This window comes from Typopeltis vanoorti, chromosome 20, assembly GCF_054136105.1.
Source record: "Typopeltis vanoorti isolate ZY-2024b chromosome 20, IOZ_Tvanoo_1.0, whole genome shotgun sequence".
Taxonomy (NCBI): Eukaryota; Metazoa; Arthropoda; class Arachnida; order Uropygi; family Thelyphonidae; genus Typopeltis; species Typopeltis vanoorti.
Genome location: NC_143568.1, coordinates 92,599,078 through 92,620,017, shown reverse-complemented (window position 1 = coordinate 92,620,017; position 20,940 = coordinate 92,599,078). Strand labels below are relative to the sequence as shown.

The 20,940-nt window shown below is 35.6% G+C and overlaps 1 protein-coding gene across 1 annotated transcript in view; it reads right to left on the bottom strand.

Annotated features, from left to right (window-relative positions):
- Window positions 1–1,151: 1,151 nt before the first annotated feature.
- The window catches only part of LOC150095658 (BTB/POZ domain-containing adapter for CUL3-mediated RhoA degradation protein 3), a 119,074-nt gene continuing 99,285 nt past the window's right edge, over window positions 1,152–20,940 (bottom strand). The window contains exon 6 of the mRNA XM_090410252.1: window positions 1,152–4,233. Within this exon, the coding sequence (XP_090266378.1) occupies window positions 3,997–4,233 (237 nt within the window). The 3' untranslated portion in view covers window positions 1,152–3,996. The remainder of the gene's footprint in view (window positions 4,234–20,940) is intronic.

Below are 20,940 nucleotides of genomic sequence, written 5' to 3'. Positions count from 1 at the left end.
ATCATGTTATAGGTCGTGTGGAATTAATAGAGGAAAAAAAAAAAGAAAATGACCATACCAAATACGAGGGTATATCCCTATATCCTGCTATATTCCTTCTTGTGGTTATATCAGATGCTTTAATATCATTTGTTCTAGATATTTATCAGAACTTCCAGATCCCCCTTGTGTTTCTTTCAACCTAGTGGTTGGTGGGGTAGCAATACTACTTTACTGGTGAACTGTTATAGAACAAGATACACATCGGCCACTGAATTAGAATCCTTTATGCAGATATATGTATGTATGTAAATGGCACTTATATGCAGTGTATATGCAAAATACTTGGTCACCATGTGTTCTAGGCAACTATTTAAGAATGCTGTTGGTCGGTAATCGTCAATAGTGCTGGTGGAGTTCAGTATATATATATATATACAGTTACACCCCAAGTTACATAACATGCGACTTATGTAAATTCACAGTTACGTAATAAATTTACTAGCGTGTATGAACACGTTTGCGGCTTTGCGCAGGTGCGTCTTTGACAGCCTTATTGCCTCGTGCAGTTAGCTCAGTCACTTGTTATCACTGCTAGTTTCGTTGTTTTTTTTTACGATTAAAATGGAATGCAAACGCAAAACTGAATGCACTGGTAAAAACTCAGGTTCATAAGAAGCCAAATTACTTGCCTATAACAGGCCACTCGTGTTTCAGCCAAGTAATTTAAAACTTAAATCCTTTTAACCCCTATTTTCATGGGGATTAAAGGGTTTTAAGATATGTTCTTTCTTGTAGTTATATCAGTTGCTTTAATATCATTTTTGTTCTAGTCAGAACTTTCCACCCCCACCCCCCCTCCCCATTCATAATAAACCTTCTGGATGCTGAATTTTCATACTAATGACACACCAATAACTTTTTTTTCCAAAATTGGCATATGCATGAGGGAGGGAGGGGGCTGTAAAGTTCTGATAAACACACAGAACAAAAATGATATTAAAGCAACTGATAAACCACCAGAAAGAACATATGATTAGTAGCAGAGTTATGAAGAAGATAACTTATGTTCTCAAATTCTTATATCCTCATACGTTCTTTCTTGTGGTTATATCAGAACTTTCCAGACCCCCCTCCCCCACCTGTATAATATAAATAGTCAAACACAAATATATCAGTAGGTAATTTATATGGCTTCTGTAGGAAAGATGTTATATATATACATATGCTTCTCAACCTTTATTTTTATGAATTTAATCTGAAACATCTGCAGCATACTAAATACAGAGACTGTTAATTTGTGGTTTACATTAGTCAGTAAGAACAGATGAAATGGAACTAACATTTCAGTTGAGAAATACTGTTACACGATATTTCACTTAAAACTGATTAAGAATGCAAATTTAAGAATATTCTTAAATTTGCACTCTTGAATTTCACATATACAGTAATTTACATGACATCAGCCTCCTAACCAATTTTTCAATTTTGTTTAAAAAGCTCAAATAGGTAACTATTATAAGACTTGACTTGCAGGATGAAAAAGTAAACAACTTAAAAATGTTTCTGAGGTAGAGTCTGCCTCTGAGGCTCTACCTTGAGGACCACTAACTTTGCTAATATAATGAGTATTATTAGTATGTAATCAAATACTTTGCTTTTTTTTCTTCTTTTCATGTTGTTCAATTTATTTTAGTTTCAACTCTTTTAAAAAATGCTTCATTCTCAAACCAGAAAAAATATCCACCTATATAAGTCTGATAAGTAATGAAATTCATACCACTGTTGGCAATCTTGATTTGTAAATTTATTTCTACCATTAAATATATTTAAGATATACTGTATATACAAAAATCCCTTGATTATCCAATCACAACAGGAGAATAATTTGCTGGTTGAATAACTGAAGGTACAATTACTGGAGCTGTACCCATGTAATTGTACATTTGGCACATTAACCCCATTCAAGGGTCAGTTAATTACAGGTTCGTAATTTGAAGGTTGGATAACTGAAAGATCCCTATATTTATTCATGAGTAAATACATTTTGATTCTCTTCAGATATCACTAAACTCATTCGTCTCTCTCTATATATATATATATTATTGGATATTACTTTGTTTCTGATAAGAACTATAGGAAACAAAATTGCTAAAACTAGCAACAAAATCACTAAAACTTTGAATTGAAATCATTGTGAATGTCAAAAATCTTTCTTTACATCCCAAGAATGCAGGCACAATCACTAGTTGTGATAATGAATGGGAAAATACAACTAAATGGATTTCATGCTGAAAGAACTAAAGCAGCATCAGCAGAAAAAGCCCTTAGAAATGAAACAATTTCAGAAATAGTAAATTGTATTAAAAAGTATACAGAAATCAGTGTTTAATAATACAAACGTTTCATTAATTGCTTTAAAAAATCAGCAATGATAAAGCAACCAACAATGCAGAATTGTTCTGATTGCAATTAATGTGCAGCAGTTTCAAATACTAACAGCATTCTATTTGTTCATAATCACCACTACACAATTTATCAAGTGGATGGACGTATACTTTGTTTAAATCTTCTGTTATTATTATTTATTTACTTTTTAAAAAAAAATGTATATTTTTTCATTTTGGTGCTGTGAACTTTTTCTCTGTTTGGATAAGAGGGAAAATACTAATAATTATTCATGTTTTGAACTTACTATACAGATTTTACAAAATAGTTAATATCTGAAAATTGCAATTCTGATTGCAGTTAATCATATTTCATGTTTGCACAGTGCAGTATAGTGATATATGCAGACGTGGATGGGGCAGTATAGTGAGATATGCAGAAGTGGATGGGATATTCCAAATATGGTCATGGTGGATAATAAGAATTTTACTTTTTTTTAAAAAAAAATCATGCTGTAGTTTTGAATCTCACTTTAAAATTAAGATGATCTGCAGCACCCAGTGCAAGACCACCTTCACCTGGTGTCAGAACACTGCCCTGTTTATTAAAGATCTGAAAGGTGGCTTGAAAACATACAATTTTTTTAATGTTAATCTCATCCATCTTTTGTGAGACAGAGATTAACATAAGCTAGCAAAAAATGATTGAAAATTCAATGCACAGTCCATAATTTTAATGTGCTGATCTTCTAGCAGAGAGGACAGAAAATACATGCAATTAAATAGACAAAAATACTGTGTAGTGGGTGGTAGAAAGATAGTGCCAACAATGAATTGTGCAGTGTTACTTTCAAAATTAGTTTTAATAAAATCATAATCCACAGAAAGGAATTTATGAGTCATTACCTAAATAAATAAATTTCATTGCCTAGATTCACCACCTAAAAGAGAACTGGTGGTGAAACTATTAGTGTAATTTATTCTTTTGAGTAACAACTAATAAATTCCTGTGTTCTATATATCATTTTCAGATATCAAACATTCTTTCATCAAAATGATAATTAATATATGCAAAATGAATGAATTCACAGCATTAGTGATATTATCTTACAAGAGAAGTAAACAAAATACAAGTACATGTCTCTAATGTGCCCCCCCAAATTCAACCCTAGCATATGATTGTAATCCATCTCCAACACCAGTCAAATGTCATGCACCTTACTGTAATTAGAATTATAAACTAGTAATACATGGTAATTTTTCTTTTCCACAAAAAATATGATTCCAGGTAAAAAAACACATAAGTAAATAATTACGCATTAAGATAAAAGCTATTACAATTTGGAAGTTGATAACCTTATTTTTCAATTGGAAAGTGACCTTAAATAATGCTTTTCAATAAAAAGTATTATAAACATTTAAATTAGAAACATCTCTAAACCAGCACACAGATTTTGAAACATCTAAATTAATAGTTTTAGACTGACCAGCAGTGCTATCATACAAGTCTCAGGATTTACAGATCTCTTGAGCAAACTTTGTCATCACAAAGATAAAATATCCTTCACTGAGAGGTCAACAAAAACCATACACACAGTTTACAAGTTATTTTATTTAATCCAGGAGGAATTTAGCTAGTTTGCTTAGTACTGCGAAGCCGATTAAGGTGACAACTATCACGATTTTCACGAGAACCACCAGGAGGTTTTCTGTCATCTTCGTCATCACTAGTGTAAGTAGCTGTTGCCATTGTGACTGCCCCTCGAGTGCTAGTAGCCTGCATTAATTCCATATCAGGACCAGTGCGATTTTCATAAAGGAGAATGTTAAGAGTTTCTTCATAAATTCTTGCTTCTGGAAATTCAACCTAATCAGAAAGAGGATAATATGAGAGCACCTTAATAATATTAACATCATTAAATTTTGCGAAGAAAATAATTCATGCTAATTTTTATTCCTAAAGTTTCTCCATAATATATTCATTTTAGTTAATCTTATATATCTTCCTCTGCCCCATCCACAAACCCTGCTCTAGAGACCAAACATGGAACTTTTTCAAGCCACTTTAGCCCTCCAATAAGCAGGGAGTGTTCTCATACCAGGTAATGAAATATATCTCCCAAGACAATCACAAACATCCATGGCAGGATTTGAACACAACTTATTGGTTGGGGAGTAGTTACACTAACCACTTGGCCACCATGAGTTAATCTTAGAATCCTCCTTACTTATATGCAAAGAGAGAATTAAGTTACAATAAATAAATATATATGATTTTAGACATATATATATACACACAGGGTGGTTCAAAATTCCACGTACAAACTTTGAGGAGAGGTAGATAACATCGAAATCAAACATATTCACATAGGAAAGCATGACTGGAAAAGCGACTGGAAGGTACTAACAGGGACATAAAGATACAGAAATAACACAAGGCAGTAAGTAGTGTAAAAAACTTTATTAGGCATAACTGAACAGTTCAATAGTAATTGGATACATAATATGGTAAACGAGGTGCATGTCTGCCATCTCAGCATTCGTAAAACGATGCATGTTCTTGGTACGACGTCAAAAGCTTGAATGAGGAAACCCCAATTGCTCACCTGGAGCGCTGGCGAATAGTGCCACCTATCACTTTCATGTGGCATTTCGGGTCATGCTTTCCTATGTGAATATGATTGATTTTGATGTTCTCTACCTTCCCTCAAAGTTTGTACATGGAATTTTGAACCACCCTGTATATATATGCACACACATACATAAGTCTAAAATAAGTCACAAGTCTAGAGCCATTATGCATGCAAGAATTGAAATGTAGATAGGGTTAGCATTGAGAGAGAGAGAGAGAGAGAGAGAGAGATCTACTTAAAAAACTGCAAATAGCATTTATATATAAAAGATACTGAAATATTGAATATAACTAAAGCAGAAAAATGAATTAAACATATCACTCCTCTGATTAGCATTTCATGAAATAAACAGATGAAATGTGAACATTAAAATGTTTAGGCAACATTTCTTTAAAATCCAGTGCCAAGGCAAGACAAATATCATTATCAGAGCCAGGAAGAAAAGAATACATGCAATTAAGCATCAAGATAAAATTCAGGAACAAGAAGCTAGATTTAAATACGTGGGATCAATTATCAGTCAAAAGAAAAATCTTGGAGGAACTCAGTACCCAGAATTATATCAGATGGAAAATTCAACATGGTAAACAGGAATTTTTTTTTTTAATTAAGTAAAACAGAAATAGTTGAAAAAAAAATTGTCACTTTATATTTGCTTTTGTCCCAGTAAACCCTACAGCTGTGCATCATTGCCATTAATGTCCAAATCCATTCAACTGCAAGCACCTGAAACGAGATTTCTCAAGAATGTGTACATAACACTTGGAAAAGACAAGAAAAGAAACTAAGCGATAGGAATAAGTTCAGCAGTTAAGCCATTTAAAACAATCATCCAGGGAACAAAACTTAGATTTTCAATATGAAATTCAATTTTATTCTCCTCAAAACTAAATAGTAATTTAGTTTTGAGGAGAATGAGACTTTTTCAACACAGTGAATGAGACTTTTCTTATTTCTTGTATCTTCTCTTTCTCTCCATGTGAATTTGTCACATTTTTATGTTGGAACATGTAATAACTAATCAATGTCCTGAACAGAAATGTAGCAGGCATTTACCACCATCATAATCAAATTCCTGCCATGTACCCTCAAGGGGTGTACAGGATATGATGGTACTACATGAAAAATTTACATCATTACTAACTTCCTATCTACAATTTTCCTCCAAATCAGTCTGTTACTTGTCAAGACTCCAACATTATCAGATCTTATATTTATATCGTCTAAGGCACTTTGTACCGTATCAATCCACCTGTATCTTGGTCTTCCTCTGGGTCATTTTCCTGCCAACCTAACAGAGAACACTTCTTTTGCTAATCTTTCCTCGCACATTCTGTTTTTAAGTGACCATATCACCTGAGATTAGCACTGCTAACACATTCCTTAATGCTGACAATATCACGTTCTTTCCTAATATCCTCGTTTTTTATATGATATTGCCATTGATGCCATCTATTCATGCCTCTAATCTTTCTCAGGACTCTCATATCTGCAGTCTCTAGTCTTTGGTCAAGTGTTTTACTTCTGACCAAGCTCTCAGATCCATAAGTTAAAACTGGTTTGAACACTGTCTTATATACAGCTAATTTAGTGTACCGACTAATTTTCTCTCTTATTCCATATGAATTTATTCAATTGACTTCCTACCACACCAGCTTTGTTGATTCTGTTGTCTATTTCCATATTTAATTTGCCATCTTCAGTAAAAATCATACCTAAGTAGCTGAAATGTTTTACTTGTTACACAGGTTCTCCGTTCACAACACAGTTGACATTTTCAATGATTCTACCTATTTTCATTGTCTTTGTCTTTTTATTGCTGACCTTCATACCATACCTATTACAACAGTTATTCAATTTAGTAAGGGAGTCTTGCAGACTTGTAGCGGATTTATTTAGAAGTATAACATCTTCTGCATAAAGCAAAGAGCTGACATTAACATCTCCAATTTTGATATCATGTTTAATACCACTTTCCTTCATAATGTGATCCATATAGATAATGAATAACAGAGGGGAAAATGTACATCCTTGTCTCACTCCAGATTTAACATTAAACCATTTTCCTGTACTGCCTTCAATTCTAACTGCTGACTTACAACTCAAATACAGACTTAAGTATTGCTTGATATAATGCCCATTGACACCATATAACTGTAGCGTATTGAATAGCTTCTCTCTTGGCACCTTGTCATAAGACTTTTCCAGATCGACAAAACTTAAAAAATACAGATCTTTGTTATATTCCCATGATTTCTTCACTATTTGTCGTAAAGTGAAGATCTGATCCTGACAACCTCTATTTGGCCTGAATCCAGCTTGTTCTTCACCAAGCTTTTCTTCCACAATTTTTCTCAACTGTTTCTCAAGTATACTGGCATAAATCTTACCAGGAACACTCAGTAGGGAAATACCTCTGTAATTCTCACATTCAGTTTTATTTCCCTTTTTATATATGGGTACTATGACAGCTCTACTCCAATCATTAGGAATTTTCCCCTCTGTCCAGGCCTTCTGAACTATGCAGTGCAGCCACTGTAATACTTTTATACCACCATACTTCAGCATTTCTGGTCGAATATCATCTACTCCTGCTGCCTTTCCACATTTCAAGTCTTTGATGGCTTTTTCTACTTCAAGTATGGATATGTATTCCTGACTGTATGCCTGGTTTTTTACAAGCAGTGTTTTTTACCACTGTACTATCACTGCTTGTTTCATTTAGCAATTTTTCGAAGTAATTACTCCATACTTCAAGGATATCTTTTTCTATGGTTTTCATATCACCTTTATCATCTCTAACTCCTTTTACAGCACTCTTTCCTCCATTTCTAAGCTTCTTCAACAATCTCCGGAATATTTTGCCACCTTCTTGATATTTATTTTCTATGTTCTTTCCAAAATCCTCCCATGAATTTTGTTTAGCTAATTTTACAAAGTGTTTAGCTTTCTTACAATTGTCTCTGTATTCTCTAAGAGCACAAGCTGATTTATTTGACATGAACTTTTGATATGCTTTCTTCTTTTCCTTCACCGTTTCTTTAACTTCCTGTGTCCACCATGGAGCTAATTTTTCTATCCTTGCAGACAACCTCACCACATGCCTCTCTGGCTGAATCAATCAGGGTTGTCTTAAAGGCTTGCCACTGAATCTCCAAGGTTTGATTCCTGTTCTCAAACTCTTTCATTTTTTTCTTCAATAATCCTTGTGTATTTTAGTCTACAATTCAGATCTGAGAGCTGCTCAACTTTTATTCGCTTTAAAACTTTCTTACATGTCATTCTTTTCAATATGAAATTCAATTTTATCCTGTTCAAGAATATATAATGATCACTTCCAATTTCAAATCCTCTGTACACTCTGGTGTCCTGCACTAGGGGGAAAACATCACTATCAACACTAACATAGTCAATGAGACTTTTCTTATTCCTTGCCTCTTCTCTCCATGTGAATTTGTGCACATTTTTATGTTGGAACATGGTATTAGTAATAACCATTCCATGTCCTGAGCAGAAATCCAGCAGGTATTTGCCATTAAATTAGCTTTGCTCTTTTCTCCAACTTTTTCCAAAATATTTTTGTATGTCTGACAATCATTTCCTACTCTGCTATTTAGATCCCCAACAAGGACCAACTTTTCCTTTTTCATTTTGTCAGTTGCTTTCTCTAAAGACTCAAAAAATTCCTCCACTTCTACCTTAGTAGAATCTTCTGTATGACCATAGGCACAAATAAGTCTCATTGTCCAGTTCCCCATTCTGATATTTGCCCACATCCCTCTACTTGAGACTGCCTGCCATTCAAGAAAATTAGCCTCATATTTAGTGTTGAATACTATGGCTACTCTTTCTTTTCCTTAATTGTCATTGCCTGAATATAATATTTTGTATTTATTGCTCAAAAAGATCTTACCAGTTTTTGTCTTTTTTGTTTCAGCACCCCCTATTATGTCGATCTGGTACTTATCTAATTCCTCAGCTAGCTCCATTTCTTTGCCATTCAGGCTTCTTAGGTTGATACTACTGATCTTTAACTGTGGTGATGTTGAGTTGGGGTGTGTTATCAGATTTGTTGTTCCAGTAGCTGACTTTTCGCTGTTCACCCTGGTTCCCTGGTGAAAACAACGGGGGAGACTTGTTTAACCATGCAACGCCCCAGCTGGCATGAAATTTTGTCATGTTGTATCATCATTTTGTATTTTGGTTTAAGCCAATAAGAATACAATTTGGTTGGCTAAATCCCAAATTGCCAACCCATCCTCGTTCACTCAGTATCTAAGTAGATACCCAACAGGGTGCACCATGAGAAGGTGAGGATTGGGCATTAGGTTAGAAGCCCTGGTCGGTTCTCTGCATTCCTTTAAAGACTATGTGGAGGTTGCCTCTCAGTTATACAACTGATACCCTTAAGCACCCCATAATAAAAACCAAGGCCTGATATTAAATGATCTCTGGGCAGCATACATAACAGATCTACATGTGGATAAATTAGGTTGAGAAAAAATGTTATATCCTGTAACAATGACCCACGCTCATATCTCATTTCTGCATCCAACTATGAATGAATTAAACAAATGAGGTTTGTTATTTGGAAATTTTCATATTAATACCTCTTATATTTATGCTTTATTGCACCAATCAGAAGTACATAATATGGTTATACGAAACTAGTAATTGATTTGTTAAATTATCTTTTTTTTTTGTCGGTATTAATTTCATAATTATGAATACTACATGGCATGGGAATATAAACTCCACAATTACTTGTACTTTTCTTATCCATCTTGCTATATAACACATTGAAATCATTTAATCTTAAAATTTCCATATATCCAAAATATTTACAAAGTCATCAGCCATATATTTAAATATTCAAAATACAAAATCGTCTTTTCCACCAGTATTCAACTACAGAACTTATTAAAACAAATCAACATCATGTGATATAAATATTATGGCACAGCACTGTATATAAATTTAACTGCCAATAATGATAGCCTCCTTTCATACACTGGATCCACTATCTATAATTTTAATTAACATATAATTTAACATCACCATGATTGTAATATTCCTATAACTGACTATTTACAATCCACAGCAAAGATAAACATAAAAAATGAAAATAATATAAACAAAAATTCCATAGAGAAAATATTTCATGCTTTACAATCAAAGCAGATTCCTCAAACTGAGAAGATTATAAACAAAAATCCCACCAATGAAATATTTCATGCTTTACAATCAAAACATATCCCTAAGTTCATAAGATTATCATTATTTATTTCCAAGATAATGAAAGCAAATTACACTGAATGCATTTATAAGAAATGATCAATATGCTGAATACACACACACAAAAAAAAAAAAAAAAAAAAAAAAAAAAAAAAAAAAAAAAACAGTATCATCTTGCCCTTGCAATCTTGCAGCAATTAAATAAATTACTTCCTGTTACTGTCAAATCCACCTGGTCAACTGCGTTCACAACGCAGTTGACATTTTCAACGATTCTGCCTATTTTCATTGTCTTTGTCTTTTTATTGCTGACCTTCATACCATATCTATTGCAACAGTTATTCAATTTAGTCAGGGAATCTTGCAGACTTGTAGCAGATTTATTTAGAAGTATAACATCGTCCGCATAAAGCAAAGAGCTGACATTAACATCTCCAATTTTGATATCATGTTTAATACCACTTTCCTTCATAATGTGATCCATATAGATAATGAGGGGATTTAAGTCCCTTGAATTCCTGCAAAGGAATTGAAGGGAGTTAACACTTTATTCTGTTAATCACATGACAAGCTCATATTTTCAACTATCTGATGTTATTTCTCCAAAACAGCCAGCACACCATCATACTGCTAACTTATCACGTATTCTTAGTTGTTTTATTTTATCCCTTTCTTCTTAAATCCATAATTTTGTGGCACCGTTCTTATCAATTTGCTTATTCTTGCCTTTCATCTTATTTGCTGATTCCATATTTTCATTCTCTTCAAATTTAATACTGTGTGTGACATGATCTTCAAAAAATCCCGGTATGTCTAAAATTTTATACTCCTAAATATCATAAAATTTTTGATATGTAACGGGAGGGAGGGGTACCAACATATTATGATAGTATTACATAAAAAGCACACTTCCTGCAGTTTTCTCCCAAATTAATCTGTTCTCTGTCAGGATTCCAATATGATTTATTTTGGCCATTTGAGACTTACAGTATCAATCTGCCTGATCCCAGCTTCTCTGGGATTTTTTTCCTGTCATCCTGAATAAAAACACTTGTTTTACTAACCTTTCCTCTTCATTCTGTTTAAGTAAAGAGATTAGCTCTGCTCTCAGATTCCTGAATGCTAACAATGTCGTGTTTCTTCCTAATATCCTTGTTTTTAATATGATTCTACGACTGATGCCATCTGTTCTCACTCTTAACATTTCTCAGAACTCTCATATCTGTAGTCTCTAGTCTTGATAAGTGTTTTATTTCTAACTCAGCTCGGATTTATAAGTTAAAATTGGTTTGCACATAATTCCTGCTTGTGTGTAGCTGGTTTAGCGTTTTGACTAATTGCTCCCTTATTTCATATAAATTCATTCAGTTGCCTTCCTACCATACCAGATTTGCCAACTGTCATATATCTGCCATCTTTACAAAAAATAGTGTCTAAATACTTGAAATGTTTGTACTTGTTCTATAGTTCTCGATTCAGGATGCAACTGATATTTTGTTATATGTTTTTTCTATCCTCGTTCTAGTTCTTATAGCAAGCTTACCACTAATCTTTACTTAATTTTCCTTTCTCTCTCATACATGCACATAAGTCTTTTGTCTCTTATCAAACTAATTTATTTCTTAGGATCTTTGCAGTCTTATTGGCTCTCTATGTTCTAAACGTCAATTTATCACACAACAATCAGATGGAGTTCACCCTATAAGTATTAACACATTTATTTTTTACTGCACCAGCTAATACCTAGGATAGAAAGGATTCTTGCTCAGGGTGACCCCTTCTAAGAGACAATGATAATTTGATCAAGATTAATCTTATCCCTCCGCTTTCATCATCATGCCATTCTGATACACGTGACCATCAGTTAACACAACAGCACAATTTACACATTAAGTTTAACATAATCAGATATCTACTCGGCCTCGTGGGCAAACAAATCTTAACACTGTTTCAGACCTATGCCTAGTTGTAGGCTACTCTTACAGTCTCTTACTTTTCAAATGGATTTGCCAGCTTACATGGATCTCTATATCTGGTTCACACTTAATACATATTATATATAAAATTATAAAAGCTTACTATACAAATTCATGAAATTCCTAAATTTTAAGTGTTTTGTACTTGTAAACAGCTTACACTTATCCTATTGCCAATGTTCCATATTCTCTGCCTTAGTTGTATTTAAGGTTGTGACCTGAATATTTTATAATAAACATTTCATAGCTTATTCAGGACACAACAATTTTCAATGTTCTTGCCTATTTTCACATAAAGGATCTGCAGACTTGTAATGAATTTATTTAAGATTATACATCACCTGTCTAAACTAAAGAGCTAAATTGAATACTTCCATATGTTGATATCAGTCCTAATGTAGTAACATAATCCATACATAGATGAGTTGCCACATTTGCAGAATCTGTATTCTGCAAATGTGGATTCATGTTTTCACACTGCCGGTAACGAAATTGTGCATTTTCAGTTTTGCAGGGAGCATTAGCCTACTTGTGCTTAAATGAATACTCATGGGTTTTAAACTAAGTGCATGCATCTAGTGACAGACAAATGCCTAAAAGGGATAAGAAAGTGGTGAATTTGAACAAGAAAGTGCAAATTCTAGATAAATGTCCAGAAGGGCTCACATACATGGCTGTAGGCCACATGTTGGGTATCAACAAAAGTACAATACATAAGGAAAGAAGAAACTGAGATCTGACAGGTGATGCAAACTTGGGAATTCTTACTGTTAAATATGCAGCTTATGTATGTGAGCAAGCATTTACCATTTACCAATTATTTGACTTTCAAATCAACTTGGCTAATTCAATTAATCAACCTTTGAATTGGTTAGTGTCTCAAATGACTTCTGGCACAGCATCATATAACAGCACCTTCAATTTTCTGACTGGAAAATTGGAGAAAAAATGAAGAATTACCACAAATGGACACAAACATGGTTTATTAAAATAAATTGAATTTAGCATCTATTTTTAGAATAAATCAAACGTTAATCTTTCAAATAATTATCTACCACATGAAAGAAATTGAAAAAAAAAAAAAAAGAATCAGGAATGCAAGAAACTAAAATAATCATTTCTATTTAGATATAGTTAGTAAAGGAAATCTTTCCAAGATTTTTTAAATTATGTGTTGAACAGCCATTTCCTGCCATTTGATGAAGTGGTCAGTGGTTATGGCATAGTTACCCAATCCAGACATTTTACAAAAACAGATGCAATCCATATTTTTTGTCTTATTTCAGCATTCTGCTGAAATAAGACAAAATATTGTCTTATTTCAGCAGACTGATTCATATAATTAAGACCACATGAGCAAGGAATTCTATAAACTCCAGGAAGAGATGAGGAATGTATCCCCTCTCACCCCTTGCCAATTTTTTATGGAAGATTTTGAAAAAAAAAAAAAACTCTTGACTCAGCCCTTCTCAAACCTTTCATCTGGTTGAGATATGTAGATAAAGTCTTTTCTATTTTGTCACATGGCCCAGACACATTACATACTTTTCTACATTACCTCAATAGCCTTTGCCCTAGAATTCAATTTACTATGGAAAAGGAAGCTAATAATAGTCTGGCCTTTCTAGACACCTTGGTCACTTACCTACTTAATGGTAATGCGTCCTTTTCAGTATATAGGAAATCCATTCACACAGGCAAATACATTTACAAACTTTGCTATCACCCCTCTCAACAATATTGTCATAAAACCACTTACCCATAGAGCTTGTAACATTTCTTCCAACGAGACCTCTCTTGCACAGAACTCAATTATATACACCACACTTTTCTATCTAATGGTTACAGGTCCCCAGAATATCAAAAAAATAATCATTTTCCTAATCCAAGACCTTCTCTTCAGAAAAATTTTAGTAATGCTATCACCTTCCCTTATGTCCATTCTCTTTCCTTCCCTTATCATCATCCCTTATGTCCAAGGCACATCAGAAAAAATATCCAGAATCTTAAAAAAATACAATCTTTGCACCATTTTCAAGTCCCATTTAAAACTAGCTGTCCTTATTCACCCCACTAAAGACAAATTCCCTCCCCTCTCATTTCCAGATGTATATCCTACAAGTTGGCCTACTGTGGGCAGACAAGAAGATCAGCTACCATCCGAATGGAAGAACATAAAAAATACATCTGCAGTTATGATCATGACTATGGTCAATCTGGCCTTGCAGACCATGCTTTGAATATAGCTCACAGAATCAATTGGAAAAAGACCATCATGCTCCATTACAGTAAATTTAGAAGAGAAAGACTGTTTTTAAAATCTGCTGCTGCTCTTAAAAATCAGACTAATTTAAATAAATATGGTTGCATAACTTCCCAAAATTTGAGAAACACTAATACTTCGAGATCCCAATTTACATCCTAGGCCGTTGACAGATGTCCACAGAGGACCCCACCTAATTAGAACTCTGGTCTTTCCATCCATATATTTCAGTTAGTTTTGTGCTACCATCATGTGCGTGTGTGTTACAAGTCTCATCGTGCACTTCCTGATGATGTCTCTGTAACTGAGAAGAAATACTGGAAGCATTAAATTCTACTTTTATTTCCTAGTGCTGTTTCACTCCATTAAACTTTTATAATGAGTTTTTCCTAGCACTTAAGCTTTAACACACACACACACAGTTACTGACCTACCAGTATCTCAGGAGTGTGGTGAAGATTTCAGAGATTTCAGAAATGGGTTGACAGAGAAGCTCTACTTTGCAATGAACAGAATGGTTTACTAAGAGAGGGTCATGTTGTAGCAACTTACTCATATTCTATAATGATGTTACTAGTGAGTTAGACAAGGGGGGTAGTATTGATCCATAATAATACTACTGAATTTTGCTAAGGCTTTTGGTAGAATACATCATGGAATGTATTCTACTGTATACATATATTCTACAGTTATTATACATACATATGAATGTATAATAACTGCTGCATAAATTGGAGACTATAGAATTGGGTTATAAACTATTGGTGTGGATAAGAGAATTACTAACTGTAGTGATCTTTTTGATATCAAAAAGTGGTATATGGGGGATGTGAGTCTGCAAGGTTTAAGGTGTTCCCATTAAGATCCTTGGATGCCATCAAGTGTCATAGACAGAAAGCCAGTTACAAAGCCTTAGTTCAAGAATTGGCAGCCCATCTGCCACAGGTAGGGACAGGTAATATCTCCTGTCCCTGCCTCTCCATCTTCCAGCCACCATCCAGCTGTTGAAGAAGAGGCTTTGATTCTCAGACTGATATCAGCTCTAGATGATCCTCCTCTTCCAGAATATAACCATCAAATTCTAAAATCTCTCATCCAGACTCACCTTCTGGGAATGGGTATCACAGATCAGTTGAATGACTACCTCCATGTTGAATTCTCTGAACACTTCATGCCTCGTCAACATCAGCCTATGTCTCATTCTACAATGACTTTGCAAATAGGAAGCAGAGAAAGAAGGCCTATGCAACTATGCAGGCCCTCTATAAAAAGAATAGAGGGCAATGTGCCAAAACCATCCTTGACGGTGCTTCCCCTCCACCTCTAGCAGACCTACATGATGATTTTGTTAAATTCTGGAGTACAGTCTTTTCTGCTCCACCTCCACACTTCCCTGATTACAATGACCAACCTACGATATTGAGGTCCATTCCTGCCATTCAAATATACCAGCCTGTCTCCATCCAGGAGATTACAGCAGCTCTTCTATCCAAGTTTTCTGCCTCTGGACCTGATGACTTTCCTGTGTCTAGGCTTTGGAAGGTGCCGTTGAAGATTCTTCAAGATTTAGTGGACATCCTCCTTTCCAGTAAAGCAATACCAAAATACCTACGTGCTTCAAGAACTATCTTCATTCCGAAGAAAGAAACTTCAAGCTGTGCATCAGACTTTAGACCTATTACCATCTCCCCTGTGATACTTAGACTCTATCATAAAATCTTAGTTAAATGACTTCAGCAACATATACAGCATGATTATAGACAGAGAGCTTTTGTCCCTTCAGACAGCTGTGCCGAGAATATATATCTTCTTTCTTCTCTTCTCTCTGATTCCCGAACGCCACCTTAAGCCTCTATATATGGCGTCACTGGACCTCCAAAAAACCTTTGATAGCGTCTCCCTTCTTGCTCTCCTTCAAGCGCTGTCTATTGCTGGATGTCTAGAACCATTTCTTTCCTATGTTATGGAACTATACTTGGGTAGCTCCATCACTCTATCACTACAGGGTCCCGTGCAACTTCTATTCCCACAATGCGGGGTGTTCCTCTATTTAACTGAGTCATAGATGAGTTTCTTTACTCTCTTCCTAGCCATATAGGCTACTCTCTAGGCGCTTCTTCCTTTAATGCTATAGCCTTTGCAGACGATCTTATTCTCGTAGCCACCACTAAGATAGGCTTGCAGGAACTCCTTGACCGGGCAGTTAACTTCTTTTCTATTCAAGGCCTTTCTATTAATGTAGAAAAGTCCTGCTCTTTAGCTCTTGTCCCCTCTGGTCGTGACAAGAAGCTTAAGGTTGAGACTATAGAGTTTTCCGTGCATGGGAGGCTGTTGCATGCTTCAACCATCCTGGAAGAGTGGAGATACCTCGGTATCATGTTCACCTCAAAGGGAAGGTCTTCTGTCCCTTCCATCCTAGAAGCTGGGATCGCTTCTTTGAGGAAAGCTCCTCTCAAGCCCCAGCAAAGACTGTTTCTCCTTTCCCACTATCTCCTACCTTGTTTTACCACAAGTTGGTGCTTCGTAGGACATATATCTCGGTACTGTCCCGAATGGACAGGGCTATCCGTTCAGCCGTGAGATCATGGCTCCGACTGCCGCCTGACACCCCAACTGCATATTTCCATGCAAGGGTGAAGGATGGTGGGCTCAGGGTTCCACCACTTAGATGGCTAATCCCACGCCTGCGGCTGTCAAGAATCGAGAAGTTAGAACTATCTTCTTCCCCTATCTGCAGAGAGGCTTTCTATAGCCCATTAATGCAAGAAGACTTTAGGCAGGCTAAAGGCTGGTCGCATTATCAAGGTATCTTAATTGAGTCAGCACCTGCAGAACACAAGAGGTGGGCATCTCTATTGCACTGTTCTGTAGATGGTGCTCCTTTAAAAAAGTCATATCTGGTGCCTCCCCGGCATGATTGGGTAAGGGATGGCACCAGACTCTTCCCTGAGTTCGAGTATATTGACCTTATCAGGACGAGGATGAATGCCCTGCCTACTTGAGCCCGCACAGCTCGATGGGGTAGTGATGACTCAAACTGTAGGGCTGGTTGCCACTACAGCGAGACATTGCCTCATATAGCCCAATGTTGCTTACGCATCTATGGGGTACGCGTGCAGAGGCATGACGCTGTGGTCTGCATTCTGAACAACTGCTTTAAGAACAAAGGTTGGGAGACTGCGGTGGAACCATTATAGGACTTCTGTGGGTTTGCGTAAGCCAGACTTAGTGATTAAAAGAGATGGTGACGTTTGGGTAGCTGATGCCCAGGTGGTGGGAACAGGGTGCCCACTAGCCTTTGGCCATAATAATAAACTAAACTACTATAAAAATATGGTGGCGCTGGTAAACCTAGGGGTTTGCCCCCATGCTTACCAGCGCCACCATCTCTTTACATGGCGTATGGAGTGCAGATAGTTATAAAGACTTAAAACAGCTTGGGCTTATGCAGAAGGATATAAAAGTTCTTTCCTTGAGGGCCCTACAGCGCACACTGGTGGCATGGCGTTGCCACCAGAGAATGACTACAATGATAACTAGAACAGGCATAGGGTAAAACACTTGTAAAGGCTTAGGCCTCTATCAAGTCTGGACGAGATGTCTGGATGTGATGTAAAGGTAGTACTGCCCATAACCAGTACAAAGATTAATTAAAAAATAACAAGTGGTGTACCACATGAATCAGTCCTTGGTCTACTGTTATTCAATCTATATAATAATGACATCGAGAAGGATTTAACAGGAGACATACAGCTATTTGCTGATGATGCAAAGATTAAGCAGGGTAATCAGGAATGTGGCTGGTATGCAGTACCTGTAGAATGATTTGAACAGGCTGGAATTGTGGGTATGAAGATAGCTGTCAGTTCAATGTTAGTAAAAGTGAAGTCATGTACCTCTGTGTGATTAAATACCCAATGTCATATTATATTGGTGGAATTATGTTAGAAAAAACTGATCAAGCTAGGAATCTTGGAGTTTTAGTAGAGAGGAAGTTGAAATTCAAGGACCATATAGCACAGCTTAGCAAATTCAAATCAGAGGATAATTGCAATACTGAAATGAACCTTGACATGTAAAGATAAAGAGGTAGTTTTGCTTTTTTTACAAGCCTCCACTATGTGCAGGTCAGGTCTCCTGGGTGATTCTCATACAGTAGAGAGAGTGTAAAGGAGTGTGTTAAAAATGATATCAGGATTGTGGAATACTATTTACAAAAACAGACTAAGAATTTGTAGACTGCAGACACTACGAAACAGGTTATTAAATATATGAAGAGCCAAAGGCTTCAATTTGGCGACATATGACTTGTTTAAGTTAAGGGATATTACATCCCATATCGTTTCTTAGCCGAATAAGAAACTCAGAGTTTCATGCCGAATATAGTAGAAACTATATAAAGTTCAGCGATTCCTAAAGGTAGTGCAAGCTGAGGCAAGCTCCTAGGAGCTAAGTTCACATTATGGGTAAATATCAAGAATAGTGATCGGAGCTTGCTCCACCTTAGACATGAGTTGCCTCAGCTTGCACTGCCTTTAGGGTCAGTTGCTGCAGTATCCAGGTATTTGCTTATGCTTGGAATCGCCGAACTTTATATAGTTTCTACTATATTCGGCATGAAACTCTTTGAGTTTCTTATTCGGCTAAGAAACGATATGGGATGTAATATCCCTTAACTTAAACAGGAGAAAGAGGGGGTGATATGATTGAGACTTACAAACTTCTGGAAGGGTTCATACAGGATATCAGTAGATGGAATTTTTCATTTTATGGAGAGTGAGGAAAGGACAAGAGGTCATTCTTGGACGTTGGGAATGAATGCCATCAAGAAAGGGGATGAGAGAATAGATTTTTCTCTCATAGAGTGGTGTGTGAATGGAATGGATTACCAATAGATGTTGTGTGTGCAAGTAGTGTGAATGAATTCAAGAACAAGTATGCCAACTGGTGCTAGGAGTATGTGGCCTCCCTCGATAAGTCCCCTGGAAATCTCTCATAATAATAATAATAATAAATTTATAATAAATTGATAGACTACAAAACTAAGTGATGATCACTTCTAATTTCAAATTCTCCATATACTCTTGTATCTTGAATCAGCATGAAGATATCACTATCAACAATGACATAGTTAATGAGGTTTTTCTTATTTCTTGTGTCTTCTCTACATGTGTACTTATGCACATTTTGATACTGGAATATAGTGTTTAGTGAAGATGGTAAATTCAGTATGGAAATAGACAACAGAATCAACTGTCAACTGAATAAATTTATTTGGAATAAGAGAGAAATCAGTCAAAACACTAAATTACTTGTGTACAAGATAGTGTTCAAACCAGTTTTTAACTTATGGATCTGAGAACTGGGTTAGAAATAAAACACTTGACCAAAGACTAGAGACCACAGATATGAGAGTCCTGAGAAAGATTAGAGCGGTAAACAGATGGCATCAGTAGCAATATCATATTAAAAACGAGGATATCAGGAAAGAACTTAATATTATTAGCATCCAGGAATGTGTTAGCAGAGTTAATCTCAGGTGGTATGGTCACTTAAACAGAATGGGAAAGGAAAGATTAGCAAAACAAATGTTCTTTGCCAGGTTGGAAGGAAAAAGATCGAGAGGATGACCAAGATATAGGTGGATTGACAGAGTAAAAAGTGCATTAGAAGACAGAAATATAAGATCTGATAATGTTGGAGTCTTGACAGATTGATTTGGAGGAAAATTGTAGATAGGAAATTAGTAATGGTGTAAGTTTTTCATGCAGTACTATCATAACCTGTATATCCCTTGAGGGTACATATCAGGAATTTGATGATGACGACGACATGGTGTTGGTAATGGGTAGTCCATATTCTGAGCAGAAATCCAGCAGTTATTTACCATTATAATAAGCCTTACCTTTTTCTCCAAATTTTCCTAAAACTTTTCTATATGCCTGGTAGGATTGATTTCCTTGCTGGTTAGATCTCCAGCAAGGATTACTGTTTCCATTTTTCTCTATCGGCTGCCTGCTTAAATGACTTGAAAAATTCCTTCACTTCATTCTTAGGAGAACCTTTTGTAGGTCCATATGCACAAATTAGTTTCATTGTCCAGTTCCCCATTTCGAACATAACTCTACTTGAAACTACATCAATCAAGAAGTTTATTTTCATGTTTGATGTTGAATGTTATTGTACTCCTTCTATTCTTTGATCAGTATTGCCTGAATATAATATACTATACAGGGTGTTCGGGATAAATTTGACATATTTATAATTAATTATATTTTTCCGTAAGTTACATGTATTAACACACACTTCTCTTCATTTAAAAGTTTGGACCCTTCTTCATTCATATACAAGATGTCAGAAAGGATGGATAGCTGGAACCCACCTGAATCATGGAAGAGAATAACTTGTATCATGATGATTCGTGCCCGCCATCAAAATAAGGATATTACGACTGCTGCCCAATGCTC